This window comes from Pongo pygmaeus, chromosome 9, assembly GCF_028885625.2.
Source record: "Pongo pygmaeus isolate AG05252 chromosome 9, NHGRI_mPonPyg2-v2.0_pri, whole genome shotgun sequence".
In the NCBI taxonomy this organism is placed as follows: domain Eukaryota; kingdom Metazoa; phylum Chordata; class Mammalia; order Primates; family Hominidae; genus Pongo; species Pongo pygmaeus.
The window spans coordinates 787,569-804,368 of record NC_072382.2 but is presented as its reverse complement, the minus strand read 5'-3'; the positions used below and the strand labels follow the sequence as shown (position 1 = coordinate 804,368).

General features: G+C 58.2%; 1 protein-coding gene across 10 annotated transcripts in view; it reads left to right on the top strand.

Moving 5' to 3' along the window:
* Positions 1 to 14,917, top strand: part of CHID1 (chitinase domain containing 1) — a 40,500-nt gene extending 25,583 nt beyond the window's left edge. For 5 of the 10 annotated variants that reach the window (XM_054439012.2, XM_054439013.2, XM_063670660.1 and 2 more), the window contains 5 exons: positions 55 to 156; positions 864 to 1,019; positions 14,190 to 14,270; positions 14,526 to 14,568; positions 14,732 to 14,917. In XM_054439012.2, coding sequence (XP_054294987.2) covers positions 55 to 156; positions 864 to 1,019; positions 14,190 to 14,270; positions 14,526 to 14,568; positions 14,732 to 14,830 — 481 coding nt within the window. In that variant the 3' untranslated portion in view covers positions 14,831 to 14,917. Of the gene's footprint in view, positions 1 to 54; positions 157 to 863; positions 1,020 to 1,642; positions 2,521 to 14,189; positions 14,271 to 14,525; positions 14,569 to 14,731 lie in introns of those variants that run through there. The other 5 variants (XM_063670666.1, XM_063670664.1, XM_063670665.1 and 2 more) reach the window with 2 other exon arrangements.
* The last annotated feature ends 1,883 nt before the right edge of the window (positions 14,918 to 16,800 follow it).

The following is a 16,800-nucleotide window of genomic DNA, read 5'->3' as shown; positions in this document are numbered from 1 at the left end:
AGGGGCTTCAGGCAGGGCATAGCAGCCTGAGGTGGCTGTACCTGTCTGTTGCAGGACCGACCAGCTGGGCATGTTCACGCACAAGGAGTTTGAGCAGCTGGCCCCTGTGCTGGATGGTTTCAGCCTCATGACCTACGACTACTCCACAGCGCATCAGTGAGTGTGGGCTTGGGAGGCTCCTGGGCACAGCAGACTCCACAGTGCAGCAGTGAGTGTGGACCTGGGGGGCTCCTGGGCACAGCTGATGCCCTCTTGCCTGTGGTTCTGTGCACCACAAGGTCACCTGCTGAGCCTGGACGCCCACCTGAGGGAAGCCAGTGGCACTGCACCTGCCGCATGCCCTGTGGTGGTCACGTGGGTGGGGCCCTGCCTCTGGTGGAGCTGGGTCACGGGCGGGGCACAGGCATAGTCCTGCTGCTGCCCGATGCCACCGTGTCCTCCTTTGCCTGAACCACAGTGTTGCACGAGGGCCGTGTGACACAGGCGCAGGCAGGGAGACAGCAGGAAGGATGCCCAGGCGGCCTTGTGTCTGCTGTCCTCCTTCCCACTGTGTCATGCGGACTCCTGCCTGTGGCTGTGGGGTGGGGGCCGCACATGAGTGCCTGGCGCTGGATGTGGTGTCCCTCATGGGCCCGCTCTGCTGACGGCCCTTTCTGATGGGTGATCCTGGCCCTGGACGTGACGTCCCTCATGGGCCCGCTCTGCTGACGGCCCTTTCTGATGGGTGACTTCTGTTCTTTACAACTCTCTAGAGGTGTCAGCCGCAGCATGGGGAGGGTGCACCTCTCGGTGGAGGGCCCCAACGATGGCTCAGGTGCGGGGCCCTCCCTGTTGCTGAAACTCGCTCACTCCCTGCCCTGCAGGCCTGGCCCTAATGCACCCCTGTCCTGGGTTCGAGCCTGCGTCCAGGTCCTGGACCCCAAGTCCAAGTGGCGAAGCAAAATCCTCCTGGGGCTCAACTTCTATGGTATGGACTACGCGACCTCCAAGGATGCCCGTGAGCCTGTGGTCGGGGCCAGGTGAGCCAAGGGCTCTCCCTGCCGTGCTGAAGGTGTCACTGGGTGTGGGTGGGTGTGGGTTTAAGGAGACGGAGTGATGGGGAGGGTCCCGGTCCCCTGGGGCTTGTGCCCCACAGAGTCAGAGATAGGGGCTGGGCCAGGAGCTGGTCCTGCTTGGTGCCTACCCCACCGCAGCCCCCACTGTGGTCACCATCCATGACACCGCCACGTTAGCTGTCCCCACATCTGCGTGAGGCTGGGACTGAGGCTCCCCCATCTGTCAGCCTTGCCCCACAGCACACAGGCCGGGCCAGGGCCTCCTGGGTTGAATGCTCCTCCTCCTCTCCTCTACCCGGGAGTAATTTCTTGCTTTGTGTGTTCTTGGTGTGCTCTGCAAGTGTGGTTTCTTGTTGGCATTACTTGACTTCATTTCTGGAGGACATTTTTCCTGGCTGTAGAATTCTGGCTGTTGGTTTTTTTTACCGGCATCTTAAGCATGTTGCCGCCCTCTCATTTGGACGGCCTTTCACCGCCACCTCTTTCTCCTGCCTATGTTGCTGTCCTCCCTGCTCTTAGGACTATCTTGTATATATGGCTGGTTTTGAACAATTTGATTGACGTGTCTTCATTTTCTTTTTGCACAGTGTTCATGGAGCCTCTTGAATCTGTGCATGTGTACTCCTAGCAAATTTGGAAAATATGGGGCCAAATTCTTCAAATATTTTTTCTGTTTCTTCTGTCCTCTCCTTTGGAGACCACAAACACTAGATCCATTGAATTTGTCCCACAGCTCACGAATACACCTTTTACCTTTTGGAATTCTTTTTTTTTTTTTTTTGAGATGGAATCTCACTCTGTCGCCCAGGCTGGAGTGCAGTGGCGCAGTCTTGGCTCACTGCAAGCTCCGCCTCCCAGGTTCACGCCATTCTCCTGCCTCAGCCTTCTGAGTAGCTCGGACTACAGGCATCTGCCACCACGCCCTACTAATTTTTGTATTTTTAGTAGAGATGGGATTTCAATGCGTTAGCCAGGATGGTCTTGATCTCCTGACCGCATGATCCACCTGCCTCGGCCTCCCAAAGTGCTGGGATTACAGGTGTGAGCCACCACACCGGGCCGGGCTTCCTTTTTCTCTGTTTTGTTTTTTTTTTTTTTTTGAGACAGGGTCTCACTCTGTCGTCCAGGTTGCAGTGCACTGGTGTGATCATAGCTCACTGCAGCCTCAACCTCCTGGGCTGAAGCCATTCTCCCACCTCAGCCTCGCAAATAGCAGGGACCACAGGTGCATGCCACCATGCCCCGCTAATTTTTGTATTTTTTTGTAGATACAGGGCTTTGCCATGTTGTCCAGGCTGGTCTCAAATTCCTAGGCTCAAACGATCCTCCTGCCTCAGCCTCCCAAATTTGCTGCGATGACAGGCGCGAGCCACCGAGCCCGGCCAACATGTTATAATTCTCTAGAGGCTTGTTTGGGGTCCCCTTTACGTCTTCCATGTCTCTACTAAACTTTTGCAGATTGCGATTCAGTTGTAGTAACTGCTGAGTGCCCGTGTCTGCTGGTTCTGATATCGGGGTCGGTTTCAGGAGGCTACTTTTCCTCCTTGTTTGGGGTCCTATTATGCTGCCTCCCTGTGGGCCTGGTACTCTTGGGTTGATGCCTCAGGCATTGCGAATTTTACCATGTTGCGTGCTGGGTGTTTTAGCATTTTTATAAATCATCTTAATCTTTGTTCTGGGTGCAGTTGAGTTTCTTAGAAACAGTTTTAGCTGCTCACTTTTCTGGAGAACCTGGCCTTTTTGTGGAGACCTCGGCTGTCATCTTTATGAGTCTTTGTAGGTCACCCACAGGCCTGCCCTCCATGAGGGGTGTGTGCGTGTGTCAGCCCAGGCAGGTGAGCTGAGGCCAGGCCATCACCCCTGATTCCTCCTGGTCGGCTGTGGGGAGGGGCAGAGGTAACCTGCCAGATTCGCGGGTCCTGAGGGTGGCGGCAGTGGGTAGAGGAGTATGTTGGGGCAGTGTTCCCTGCCCAGCCTCCAGGGGTGCCCTTTGTGAGCCCCTCCACAGCAGATGTCAGGTAGGCCATGTTGCAAGACCAGGGTCATGTGTGGTGGTCCCCTTAGGGAGGCTTTCCCCCGACACTCTACATGCACACTCCTTTCTGTCCACATGGCTGGTCCTGGGGTCCAGCACAGGCCTGGGCTCCCGCTGTTCTCTGGCTCCTGGCCCTGGGTGTGCTCTGGGTCGCTGAGCAGGGCCTGACGCTGCTGCGGGGGCAGACACGGGGTGCTGGCTGAGGAGGGTCTGGGGTCAGCCTGGGCATCAGGCGGGGTGAGGAGCCTGGCATCTTCTCTCCCACATCTCACCCAGTGAGTCATCAAGAACTCAGCCACACACTGAGACACGCGGGGCTCCGCACGGGCGAGGGCGATGCCCCAGGGCCCCTGGCTCGTTTGGGTCCCCTGCTCCTGCTGAGATGGGGCACGGGTCAGTCACTGGGTGCCAGCTCTCATGTCCCTGCAATGCAGAGTGAGGGGCCCAGCCACCCTGTCTGCCCAACTGTCTGTTCTTTCAGTTGGGGCTGCTCTGTGCTCCTGTGTGTGCTGCACCCTCCCCCACCATGGCCCTCCTTTGATGCTGGGAATCCCTGGAAGGCTCTGGAAGCACAGCTCGTGTCCCCCACCTTACCATATCCCTGACATGGTGCCTGGTTCTGGGACCTTTGGGTGGAGCCATGTACAGAGCTTGGGCTCCCAGCCCAGGATCCCCTGTGCAAAGCAAGAGGCCTCCCCATGCACCCAGCCCTGACTCAGCTCCAGCTGTGGGCTCTGCTCACCCAGGCCTTCAGGGAAGCCTCACTTCTGGTTGGGCTTTTGAAAGGGAGACAGGTGTTGGCCTTGAGTCGCCACCGCACTAGTCTTCAAGGGTAACAAAGTGCCACAGATGGGGCAGCTGAAATAACAGCTTCGTCTCAGTCCTGGGGGCTGGAGGTGGGAGATGAGATAAAGGTGCCGTCAAGGTGGGGTTGGCTCCTCCCAGGACCTCTCTCCTCGGCTGGTAGATCCCAGGGGCTCTCTCCTCAGCTTGTAGATAACTGCCTTCTCCATGTGTCCTCATAAGGTTCTGTGTGCGCCTGTGTGAGTCCTCTCCCAGGGCCTCTCTCCTTGGTTGGTCAGTACTGCCTTCTCCCTGTGTCCTCACAAGGTCCCATGTGCGCCTGTGTCCTCTTCTCCTCTTATAAGACGCCAGTCATGTTGCATTACAGCCCACCCTTGTGACATCATTTTAACTTAATCATGTCTTGAAAGACTCTCTCAGTGTAGGCTCAGGCCTGTGGTCCTAGCTACTCAGGAGGCTGAGGCAGGAGGATCACTGGAGCCCAGGAGTTCAAGGCCAGCCTAGGCAACATGGTGAGACCCTAACTACAAAAGAAAAGAACGAGGCGGAGGGATCACAAAGTCAGGAGTTCAAGACCAGCCTGGCCAACATAGTGAAACCCCATCTCCACTAAAAATACAAAAAATTAGTCGGGCGTGGCTGGGCGCTGTAGCTTACGCCTGTAATCCCAGCACTTTGGGAGGCCAAAGCAGGCGGATCACGAGGTCAGGAAATCGAGACCATCCTGGCTAACACGGTGAAACCCCATCTCTACTAAAAATACAAAAAATTAGCCGGGCATGGTGGAGGGCGCCTGTAGTCCCAGCTGTTCGGGAGGCTGAGGCAGGAGAATGGCGTGAACCCTGGAGGCGGAGCTTGCAGTGAGCCGAGATTGCACCACTGCACTCCAGCCTGGGCAACAGTGCAAGACTCTGTCTCAAAAAAATAAAAGAATAAAAAAGACTATTTCTCCAAATATAGTGCTACTCTGAGGCACTGGGGATTAGGACCTGTGTTAGTTCGTTTTCTGTTGCTTATAACAGAATACCTGAAACTGAGGACTTTATAAAGAAAAGGAATTTTTTTTTTGAGACAGAATTTCACTCTTGTTGCCCAGGCTGGAGTGCAATGATGCGATCTTGGCTCACCGTAACCTCTGCCTCCCGGGTTCAAGCGATTCTCCTGCCTCAGCCTCCCGAGTAGGACGAATTACAGGCATGTGCCACCACGGTTTTTTTTGTTTTGTTTCGTTTTGTTTGTGTTTTTGAGACGGAGTGTCCAGGCTGGAGTGCAGTGGTGTGATCTCAGCTCACTGCAACCTCTACCTCCTGGGTTCAAGCGATTGTCCTGCCTCAGCCTCCCGAGTAGCTGGGACTACAGGCACGTGCCACCACGCCCAGCTAATTTTTATATTTTTAGTAGAGACAGGATTTTGCTATGTCGGCCAGGCTGGTCTCAAACTCCTGATGTCAAGTGATCCACCCAGCTCGGCTTCCCAAAGTGCTGGGATTACAGGCGTGAGCCACTGCACCCAGACAGGAATTTATTTCTTATAGAGGCTGAGAAGTCCAAGGTCCGTGGCTACTTCTGTGAGAGCGTTCTGTGAGAGCGTTCTTGCTGGTGGAGACTCTGAAGAGTCTGGAGGCGGTGCAGGGCGTCCGTGGCACAGGGTCTGAGCGAGCTGCCCAGGCCGCCTTCCTCTTCTTAGAAAGCCACAGTCCCATGCCCATGGTCACCCACTGGTCCATTAACCCACTAGTCCATGAATGGATTAATCCGTTCACCAGGGCAGAGCCCTCATGACCCAGTCACCTTCTAAAGGCCCCGCCTCCCCACAGTGCCGCCTTCTAAAGGCCCCGCCTCCCCACCGTGCCACCTTCTAAAGGCCCTGCCACCCCAAAGTGCAACAGTGGGGATTACATTTCAGTGTGAATTTTGCAGAGAACATTCAAGACATCACACACTTCACCCTGTGGATTTTAGGGGAACAGCTCAGCCCATTACACCATCTGAGGGTAAAGAGTCAGGGCTCACTCACTGCACAAGAGCCTGGGTCAGGTCACACAAGGCATCAGTGTAATCCCAGCACTTTGTGGGGCCAAGGCAGGAGGATTGCTTGAGCCCAGGGGTTCGAGACCTTCTGTGCAAAATAGAGAGACCCCATCATTACAAATAGTTTTAAAAAAAATTAGCCGGTATGGTGGTGCACACCTGTGGTCCCAGCTACTCAGGAGGCTGGGGAATGCCTGAGCTGTGGAGGTGGAGACTGCGCTGCACTCCAGTCTGGGCTCCAGAGCAAGACCCTGTCTCCAAAACAACCAAAGCCTTCAGCAGCCTCCCCTGGGCAGTTGCACCCACCCATGATTGTTCTGAGAACTGGCTAGGGGGTTTGGGGTGAAGGAATTCTGATTACAAAGGTGTGTACGTGAGCGTATGGAGGTGTATGCCCTCAGGACCCCCAAGCTTTGCACAAGTTGGGGTCTGGATGCACCCAGTCAGGAAAGAAAGGCACTGCTTCTGGGTCCTCACTCCCAGCTGAGAAGTCCCCTCCTAATCTGCCCTCCTCACCCACCCAAAGTGCCCTTGTTAATGACCCCTGGGCCTGAGTGGCACAGAGGAGGGGTGTGGGCACCTGGCAGGCTCCAGCCTGGATGCAGGACCACTCGAGGGGAGCAGGCCATGGGGAGATCTGGGTCTCAGGGGCCCCTAGAGTGCTGTCCCTGCATCCCATCCTGGGTGGCCACTAGCTCTTGCCCTGTCTGTCCCCGCCCAGAGACCTTGGCCAGGGCAGCAGCACAGACGCCAGCTCAGCAGGGCCACCTCCCGCAAGGCTGGAATAAATAACTGGCTGCCAAGACTCGCTCACACGTGCATCCTCACAGCTGCCAAGCCGGCCAAGAGAGTGCTGACGCTGCACAGCCGTGGCTCCTGCCTCAAGGGTATGGCAGGGAGGGCGCCCCCACTCTAGTCCAAGGGGGACACTGGCAAGGATCACAGGCAGAGGCATCCCTGCTTCTGGGAGTATGATGCCTGACAGCCACCAGAGTCTTCCCTGGGTAGGTTCCTGGCTCTCAACTGTGCCAGAGTCCCCTCTACGAGTGGACGGCACTCCTGCCTCCGCCTGAATGTCTGCACGGTGGAGGGACCGTGTTCGCAGCTCCTCAGAACATTCTTCCTGACCCCGGCTCTGCCCCAGTGGTGTCCGGTCCCTCCCTGAGCCCCAACCTCCCTCTCAGCTGCACTGTTCCTCTGCACCCCATGGTCCTGCCTTGGACAGGTGGCGTCCACTCTGGACACCAAATCCAGCCCAAGGGCTCACTGCCTGCAACGTGCACAGGGTGAGATGGACCACCCATTGTGGGGATCCTGTGGGTCCTCCCTATCTGTTCTAGAAGCTGGGGCTCTTCTCCCCGGCCCTTCCTCGAGGCTTATCTGTCCTTGCACCTGTGCCAGCTCCTGCTGAGCTCTGGTGACATCAGCTCAGACGCCTCTCCTCACCCTCTGTTCTCGCCTTGTGTTGGCACCAAATGTCTGCTTTTCTAGCTGAAATCTCACTTATTAGCTGCGGCCACCCTAAAGAGCAGACAGACAGTCCCCAGCCTCACATGCCCCCACACAGCACGTGCACCACCAAGCATTGCGGCGCCTGCCACCCACACCAGCCAGTCATCCAGCCCCAGCCTCGTCGCTCCTCCAGCCTATACTGTGTCCTCTGCAGAGTGGAGCCCATCGTTCCTTCGTCCTGTCTGTCACCCCCCAGGGGACGTCTGGGAGGCCGGCAGCAGCAGGGATTGAATCTTAGGCCCGTGGCCCTCATCACTGCTGTGGCGTCTTTTGCTGCCATGACTCAGTGGACCTAGGCGTTTTCCTCCTCTCTGTCTTGTGAATCTTTTACTGTGAGAATCTTCAAGCATGAAAGTGCACAGAATGGTGTGGCGAGCCCCTCGTGGCCACCCCAGGACTTGACTCCCTCGGCCTCATGTGGCGCCAAGAGTTTCAGCAACCCCAGCCCCGATCCCCGGCTTCATGCTCACTGTGTTCTCCTAACACCCCAGCACTCTGATAGCCAGTGACGAGGAGCCAGGTCTCCTCCATGCCCAGGGCCCTCAGTTTCTACAGCTTGTGCCTCTGGGAGCCTTGGCTGACCAGCAGCAGCTCCTGAGCACATCCCCAATGGGGCCAGGTGCAGGGACTGGCTGGCACGTACCTGCAGGCCCAGCCACGCCTGCCTCCACGAGAGGGAGATGGCAAGCCTCAGGGCTTCTGGTCAGGACATTGCTGGATCCCACATTTCAGACAGGACAGCCCTGAAGAAGCATGGCCACCCACTGAGGAGGGCTGTCTGGTTGAACTGAAGCTCTGAGAGGCAACTGAAACCTGTGAAGATAGGAGCACCTGGCCTGGGGTTTCAGTGTCTGCAGGGTGGGCTTGGGGAGGGCCAGCCATCAGCTATGTCCTCCCTCCAGGAGGGGGCCTGGGCCTGGCGTTGGGGGCCTCACCATTGCCCACAGCAGCCCTGGCCCTGGGCGGAGCCTGCAAGCCCTTCCTCCCACCAGCCAGAAGCAGCTCCACTCCCTTGGACCCGTTCCTTGGAGCTGGCTGCAGAGCCCTGTGGGGGCTCCTGAGGGGTCCTAGGAAGGGGTTCTCTCGACACACACTCCTGAGACCAGAGCCGGGCCTCATGCACTTTTCCCTGCAGGAAGCTGTGCACCACCAGGCTGTGTCTTCTGCCTGCTGCCTCCAGGACACGGAATCGTTTCCTAATGGTGGCTCAGGGCGGCTCACAGCATACCATGACTTCTATACCTTTGGAGCCAGTACAGCCCTAGCAGCCGGTTGGTCAAGTCCAAAGGGTGCTGCGTGTGGTGACTCACGCCTGTAATCGTAACAGCTTGGGAGGCCGAGGTGGGAGGATCACTTGAGGCCAGGAGTTTGAAACCAGCCTGGGCCACATAGCAAGACCCCCATCTCTACAAAAATGTTAAAAGTTAGTAGGGTGTGGTGTTGCACACCTGTAGTCCCGGCCACTCAGGAGGCTGAGGCAGGAGGATTGCTTGAGCTTTGGAGGTCCAGGCCGCAGTGCGCTATGATCACACCATTGCATTCCAGTCTCCGTGACAGAACACGACCCTATCTTTTTTTGTTTTGGAGATGGAGTTTCACTCTTGTCGCCCAGTCTGGAGTGCAGTGGCTTGATTTCAGCTCACTGTAGCCGCCACCTCCCAGGTTCAAGCGATTCTCCTGCCTCAGCCTCCCAAGTAGCTGGGACTACAGGTGTGTTCCACCATGCCTGGCTAATTTTTTGTACTTTTAGTAGAGACGGGGTTTCACCATGTTGGCCAGGCTGGTCTGGAACTCCTGACCTCAGGTGATCCACCTGCCTTGGCCTCACAAAATGCTGAGATTACAGGCATGAGCCACTGTGCCAGTGACCCTGTCTCAAAGAAAAAAAAAAATGAGTCTGGGGAGAGGCAGCCACCCAACTTGGGTTCTGGGCGTGGCCAGGAGGGGTCTGGAGGCTCCATCACCATATCTGGTAACTGCATCCTCAGGTGCCAGCTATAGCACAGGCACACGCCTGGAGACAGGCGAGACACAGGTGCATAGCTCCCAGCCCCAGCTGTGGTACAGGTACAGGCACACACCTGGAGGCAGGTGAGAGACAGGTGCATAGCTCCTGCTCCCTATCCCATCCCATGTCTCACCATCCCAGCTGGCCCAGAGTTCTCATACTTTGCCTTGCTGAGATCCTGGGGCCACCTCCCCAGGCTCCTTCCTTGCTCAGCCCAGGCTGGCTCTGCACATGGAGTCAAGGTGACCTGGAACATCTGGTCAGATGCTCTTGTCAGCCCTGCGTCTCAGGAGGCTGCCTGGGCAGACTCAAGGAGAGAGGCCCCCATCAGCCTCTGATGCTGGCCTCCCCCCGAGGCTTCCCATGAGCTGGCTTCCACTCAGGGGCCAAGAGAGGGACGCCCTTCTTGGTGGGTGACCAGGGCTCCCACCAGCCACTGGGCCAAGGCTGTAGGGTTGGGCCCGGAGCTGCTCAGGGCAGTGGAGGAACATGGCCCACCGCCCTCCCAGGAGTCACAAGCCCAGGCTTTCAGGCCGGCATGACAGCAGCAGCGTGTCCATGTGGGCCAGTCCTCCGTGGGCCTCTTTGGTTAGCAGGGTGGAGGGATTGCTCAGACTTGGCTGCTCTGGGGGGTCGGCACCCCTGCTCCACCCAGACCACAGCACAGAGTGGAGGCGAGGTATTGGGTATTGGGAGTTCCCTCCTCCACCCGCCAGTGCCGCCTCCCTCTCTCCCTCTCTCCGATAGGCATCTTTTTTTTTTTTTTTTTTTTGAGACAGAATCTCACTCTGTCACCCAGGCTGGAGTGCAGTGACACAATCTCAGCTCACTGCAACCCTCTGCCTTCCAGGTTCAAACGATTCTCCTGCTTCAGCCTCCCAAGTAGCTGTGATTACAGGCGCCTGCCACCACGCCTGCTTCATTTTTGTATTTTTAGGAGAGATGGGGTTTCACCACGTTGGCCAGGCTGGTCTCGAACTCCTGACCTCAGGTGATCCGCCTGCCTCGGCCTCCCAAAGTGCTGGGATTACAGGCGTGAGCCACTGCGCCCAGCCCCCTCAGGCATCTGTTTTTAATCCTTGCCTTTTAGACCTTAGCAAACTCCCCAGGCTTTGGAGCAAGCCCCTCATCCCACTTATTTTGGTTTTCTGGAGCCGTTTCTCCAAAAGTTTCCAAGCTGGTCTCCGTGGGGTGACCCCCCCACACATCAGGAGGTCCAAGAACATCTTTCTCACACTTGATCTGCTTTCTCCCTAGAAATGCATCAAACCTCTGTCCCTGTCCTCCTAAATTCCTCTGTGGTGCGTCTTGGTGTGTGTTGTGTGTATATCCTGTTTGGCTTTCCTTGACCCTTTCCATTTGAGGCCTTGCAACTTTTTTTGAGGTTGGATAAGATTCACATACCATAAAATGCACCATTTCAAAGTGGCATTTAATATGCTTACAGAATTGTACAACCCTTATTACTGCTCCCCAAAAAGAAGCCCTGTGCCTTTTAGCAGTTGTGCTCTCTTTCTCTGCCCTAGCTTGTACCCACCTCCAGCCCACCGTGTCTGTAGGCTTGTCTGTTCTGGATGTTTCTGTGAGGCCGAGCTGTCCGTGTTCATTGAGTACTTATTCCTTACATCCTCCCCGTCCATGTGCTTGTCCCTCCCCTGGGCACCCACTCTCGGACTTTCACCTTCCCCTGCCTTCTCTGTGCAGGCCCCTCGCTCACTCCCCACTCACTGTGGCTGGTGCCTGCTCCCCGAAACACCTGTGTGGCCCTTGTTCCTCCTGGGAGCCTGGCCCCCTGGTGTGCTTGTCCATCACACCAGCCACGCTCCTCAGAGTCTTATAAGCCCTGACGGGGGTCCCAGTTACCAGCCTGGGTGGACACTCAGGCCCCCCAAGGACCCAGCTCCTCTGTGTGTCTGCAGCCCTCTGAGGACTGTCCCCTCTGCTGTGGGCCTGGACTCCCTCTGCTGTGCCTGCAGCCGCCCGTCCTCACTCAGCCCTGCCCCTACACCAGGTGGCCTCACCCTCCCTCCCCAGGAGTGACTCTCAGACCCTCCCTGGGCTTTTGGGAGCTGGGCACACACCCCCACCCAGCACCTGGGCTCCAGCTTCTCCTCATCCCCAGGGCCTGCTTGGGAGTAGCGATTCCTGGGGTTGGGGTCCCTGACAGCGTCCTGGTCATGGCTGCCCCCACAGCGTGGTCACCACCCACTCGCCAAACCACCAGGCTGGGGCTCCTGAGTGGGAGGCACCCAGTGCTCTCAGGGGTCCTGGCCATCCCCAGCTTCACCACCTCCTGGAGGCAGCAGATTTTGAGCAGTGACCACAGAGGCCCCCCAGGAGGAGGAGTGCGTGGTGTGGCCAGAGCTCCCCACAGCCCGAGGGCCAGCTCTGCCCTGAGGCATCTGCCCACGACCCTGCACGTCCCATTCTTCTCACAGAGCTCCCAGCACCCAGCAGACAGTGTATTGCAGGGGGGAAGCTGCAAATTACATCAACAACACCTTGAGTGGTGTTTCAGTTAAGGATAATGCAGTAATTTTAGAGCTGTCTGATGGGGTTGTGGCTATGCTGGCAGCCTCCATGACATTGCCTGGTCTGGAGGGGCTTCTGAAAGGACCATGTTTGCATGTGGCCGTTGAGGGGCCTGGCCCAGCCACAGGAGGGCAGGGGTCCAGCAGTGCTTTTCCAGGCCTGGGATGGCTGGAACTGCCAGCCACTGCTGCCATTCCATCACCAGCGTCTAGGGGGACCAGGTGCGGTGGCTCACGCTTGTAATCCTAACACTTTGGGAGGCCGAGGCAGGCAGATCACTTGAGGTCAGGAGTTCAAGACCAGCCGGACTAACATGGAGAAACCCCATCTCTACTAAAAATACAAAAACCAGCTGGGCGTGGTGGCGGGTGGCTGTGATCCTAGCTACTTGGGAGGCAGAGGTGTGGGAGATTTGCTTGAACCCAGGAGGCGGAAGTTACAGTGAGCCAAGATCATGCCACTGCACTCCAGCCTGAGTGACAGCGAGACTTTGTCTCAAAAAAACAGAAACAGGTGTCTAAGGGAAACTGTCTGGGTTGGGGAGGCTGCTTGAGTGCTGTTTCCCACCCTCCCTGCCATGTGTCTGCCAGAGTCTGATGTCTGCAGAGCAGCCTCCATGTCCCGAAAGACCAGAGCTATCCGATGGGGTCTGGCACTTTGCCGAGCACTGCTGGGCGGGTGGCAGCTGCTCCCGCTCACAGCTCTGAAGTGACATGTGCCCTAGTCTGGAAGAGGCTCCCAGTGTCAAGGGGACTCTGCCCTGCTCAGGACAAAGCAGCCTCTCCCGTTTGGGAGCCTCGAACATCCCACTCCTTCTGGGCAGGAGCAGAAAGGTGGCTCAAGGTGCGGTCCTGTGGCCATTTCTCACTTGGATAAACCCTGCACTGTCCATCTGTGACCCCTTAGGATCCTGCGGATGTCCATGCCACACGGATCAGGTCCCTGTGTCCCTGCAGCTGCCTACTGCCTGTCCTCCCCTCCCACGTGGCGCCCGGGCTGTAGACCCCACACCAGGCCTCCTCCCTGAGGCTGCAGCCCCAGGCACGTGGGGGGCACTGTCCTCATGCAGCAGGCACTGGTCATGTTCCATTGTCTGCTGCCTCCACCTGCGCAGACTCCTGTCTGCGGAGACCAGAAGCTTCCAGAACCATCTGTTGGTGCTGCTGGTGGCTGTGGCCCATAGTGTTCTGGAACCACCTGCCCTGGTCCCAAATGTGTAGTGTGAGATGCGCACACACTCAGGGCCCCATGACCTTCTGGAAGCCGCAGTGGTGTCCCCAGCACCGTGGGAATGAGCCTGTCCTGTGTGTGAAGGAGGGGGTGGTTCTCAAACCACTGGCTCTTGGTGCTCAGGAGGGGCCTGCTGCAGTCCTGGGCATGGGGTGGTGGTTGTTCAAGACTGAGGCAGACTCAGCCTTTGAAAGGGTGCAGAGGCCAGGCGCGGTGGCTCATGCCTGGAATCCCAGCACTTTGAGAGGCCAAGGCGGACAGATCACGAGGTCAGGAGTTCGAGACCAGCCTGGCCAATATGGTGAAACCCCCGTCTCTACTAAAAAATAACAAATGTTAGTTGGGCATGGTGATGCACGCCTGTAGTCCCAGCTACTCAGGAGGCTGAGGCAGAAGAATCACTTGAACTTGGGAGGCAGAGGTTGCAGTGAACCAAGATCACACTACTGTACACCAGCCTAGGCGACAGAGCGAGACTCCGTCTCAAAAAAAAAAAAAAAAGGTGCAGAAACCACCAACTTGGGCAGCCATCCCCAGTACGAGGCACTGCCCATAAGCCCAGGGCCAGCAGCGCGGCCAGGGCAGCCTGAGGCCTGTCTGGTTAGCCTCTCACCTGGGGTCTGGACAGAGTGAGGAGTCCTGTTCAGCAGCCGCTGCGTAGCCTGAGGGCCACCCTCAGGGTCAGGCAGTTTCAGGCCCCGTGTCACTCTCCAGGCAACTGAAAGGACTCAGTGGGGCGGCTTCTCCCAAGGAAGCTCCTAGAAGATGTTTTTCCTGAGGTTTCCTCAAATACAGGGTTCACGGGGCCTGGGGCTCTGGCCACCCCACCAGCTGTTGTCCCCCAGACCACTGGGGACAGTGGATCCCTTGACCTGCTGCCCCGAGTGGCCCTGCCCCTGCTGAGAGCCACAGCCTTTGGGGGTACAGGGTGGGGCTGTGGGGGAGCTGGGTGGGCTCCCAACCCATACCCTGGTCTCCCCAGGTACATCCAGACACTGAAGGACCACAGGCCCCGGATGGTGTGGGACAGCCAGGCCTCAGAGCACTTCTTTGAGTACAAGAAGTGAGTGTTTTGAAGTGCGTGGCCCGCCTCAGCCCCGTGTGCAGGGAGGGGCCCTGGGGGTGGAGATGAGGGAGCAGCAGGGCCCGGGGGTCTCAGGGTCACACGCTCACTTGCTGCTCCTGGCCCCGGAGCACAGCTGGACAGCAGGTGGCCACCTGGCGGGCAGGAGTACAGGCTGTGGACCTTGGCTGTGAGGGGAGGAGGCCTGGAGCCAGCAGAGGCGGCGGATGGACTGACGGTCCCTTTGTCTTGCAGGAGCCGCAGCGGGAGTCACGTCGTCTTCTACCCAACCCTGAAGGTGCGTGTGCTGCCAGCCGTGGGACTGAGGGAGGGGTGGTGCGTGCGACAGCACAGCAGGCACTGGCCTGGGGTCCAGGCAGTGCTGCCCCTCGGCCTGGAGGACATCCCTGGGTGTCGGGGGACAGGCTCCAGCAGGTGCTCACACCTCTATCTGTGCCCAGTCCCTACAGGTGCGGCTGGAGCTGGCCCGGGAGCTGGGCGTTGGGGTCTCTATCTGGGAGCTGGGCCAGGGCCTGGACTACTTCTACGACCTGCTCTAGGTGGGCATTGCGACGGACGTGTTCTTTTCTAAGCCATGGAGTGAGCGAGCAGGTGTGAAATACAGGCCTCCACTCCGTTTGCTGTTATGGGTCTGCTGCAGTCCTCAGTCAGGGGTCCTGGGCACTGTGTGACTCCCCACCCTCCCATGAGGGGTCCCTGCCCTGGATGAGTCCTGGCTGGGGACACCCTGAGAGCTCCAGCCCCTCCCACCCGGGCATCCGCTGGCTGCCTCCTGTCAGCTGGGCAGGCGGGACCCACAGTACCTGCCCCACCAGGACAGCCTGGCTCAGGCCTTTCTGGGCTGCTTCTCACGTCCTGGGCTGGATGTGGGTTTGGAAGCTCTGGAACCATCCCAGACTCGCCCACTCCTGGACTCGAGGGCCCTGGCAGTGACAGATCTGAGAGCTCCACCCCCACATACTTGCCACCCATCTGGCCAGCCACAGCACGTGTGTCACCTGCAGAGAGCCACCCAGACGTCCCCACTGAGTCCAGCACGGCAAGGGTGCAGGGGCTGCCCTGCAAATGGGCTTAGAGGAGCCTGGCCAACCCTCTTGAAACTGGCCCTGGACCTTGGCTCAGCTCTGCCGCCTCAGGTAGCGCGACCCCCAGGCCAGCCTGGCCACGTCAGGGAGCATGGTGAGGGGCAACGGCAGGACCCGTGGGCCACATTGGGACAGGCATTTCCAGCGAGGGGTGGGGCAGAGGACATGTGGCTGGCAGGCTACGCCCACCCTGCCATGCAGCGGTGTCCAGGCTCTGGGGAGGCCCTGGGGAATTTGGAGGCATCATGAGCCAAGGCCTGACGGCCCTCGTTCCCCTGCCCCTTGTCACCGTCCTGTCCTTGGCTGGCCATGAGGACTCCCCTCCTCACCACTGGGGCCCACAGGGCTGAGGTGGGCAGTAGAGGGCATAGGTGGGTACATGTCCCGGGCAAGGTCTCGGGGGGACAGAAGTGAGTCCAGGGAGTGGGTGGGCCTGGGCGTCCCTCACTGAGAATGCCGTGGGGTGAGGACGGTGAGGACAGGGTGGGCACTGGGTTCTGGTTTAGAGTCAGTAACGTTAGGGCGCAGTGGGCAGGGGTCAGGACATCTCCAGTCGGCAGTGAGGAAGCATGGTGGGGTCTCCTCCACAGGACGGGAGCTGGGGAGGGGGTCCTGGGTCGGACTCAAGGCACCCACGCTTGAAAAAGGCTCTGCCTGTACGTCAGGGAGGCCTGCGAGCTGCCGCAGTGCAGGTGCAGCCGTTCCCGCTGCGTTGCTGCTGCTTGACACGGGCATAGATACAAGCGGTGTGTGCGGTGGCTCATGCCTGTAATCCCAGTACTTTGGAAAGCCATGGCGGGAGGAACGCTGGGCAACATGGTGAAACCCCGTCTCTACCCCCTAAAAATACGAAAATTAGCAAGACGTGGTGGCATGTGCCTGTACTCCTAGCTACTCAGGAGGCTGAGGTGGGAGGATCAGTTGATGAGGTTGAGGCTGCAGTGAGCTGTGACCAACTGCATTCCAAAAACCTTGTCTAAAAAAAAACAAGCTGCCACTGGCTTTGGGGCACTGACCTTGTGTCCCCAGAGGCGCTGACGCTAACATTCAAGTTGTTCTCAGGGGTCCTGTGGCTTCCGTCGGAGTGAGGGTGGGAGACACGCAGGTCTGGGAGGGTGGTGTGGGCCTGGAGCTAGGCATTGCCAGATCAGCACTGGGTGCAAGCAGGGGTGGGGATGCCACACAGGATGGGATGCCTAGAGCGGGCTGTGTCTCCCGGGGGATGGGCAGAGGGTGGGGCACAAACTAGCTGGAAATGAGATTGTGGGGTACAGTTTGGGGATCAGATGCCCCAACCTGAACTGACTGTCATCCCTGTGGCCAGGGTGCCCACACAACCCTCACCTCTGGCTGTGAGAATCCTGAGGCACCTTGATGCATTTTTTTCGTGCCCTGTGACAAGTGCTTTGTGCTGCCAGCTCACT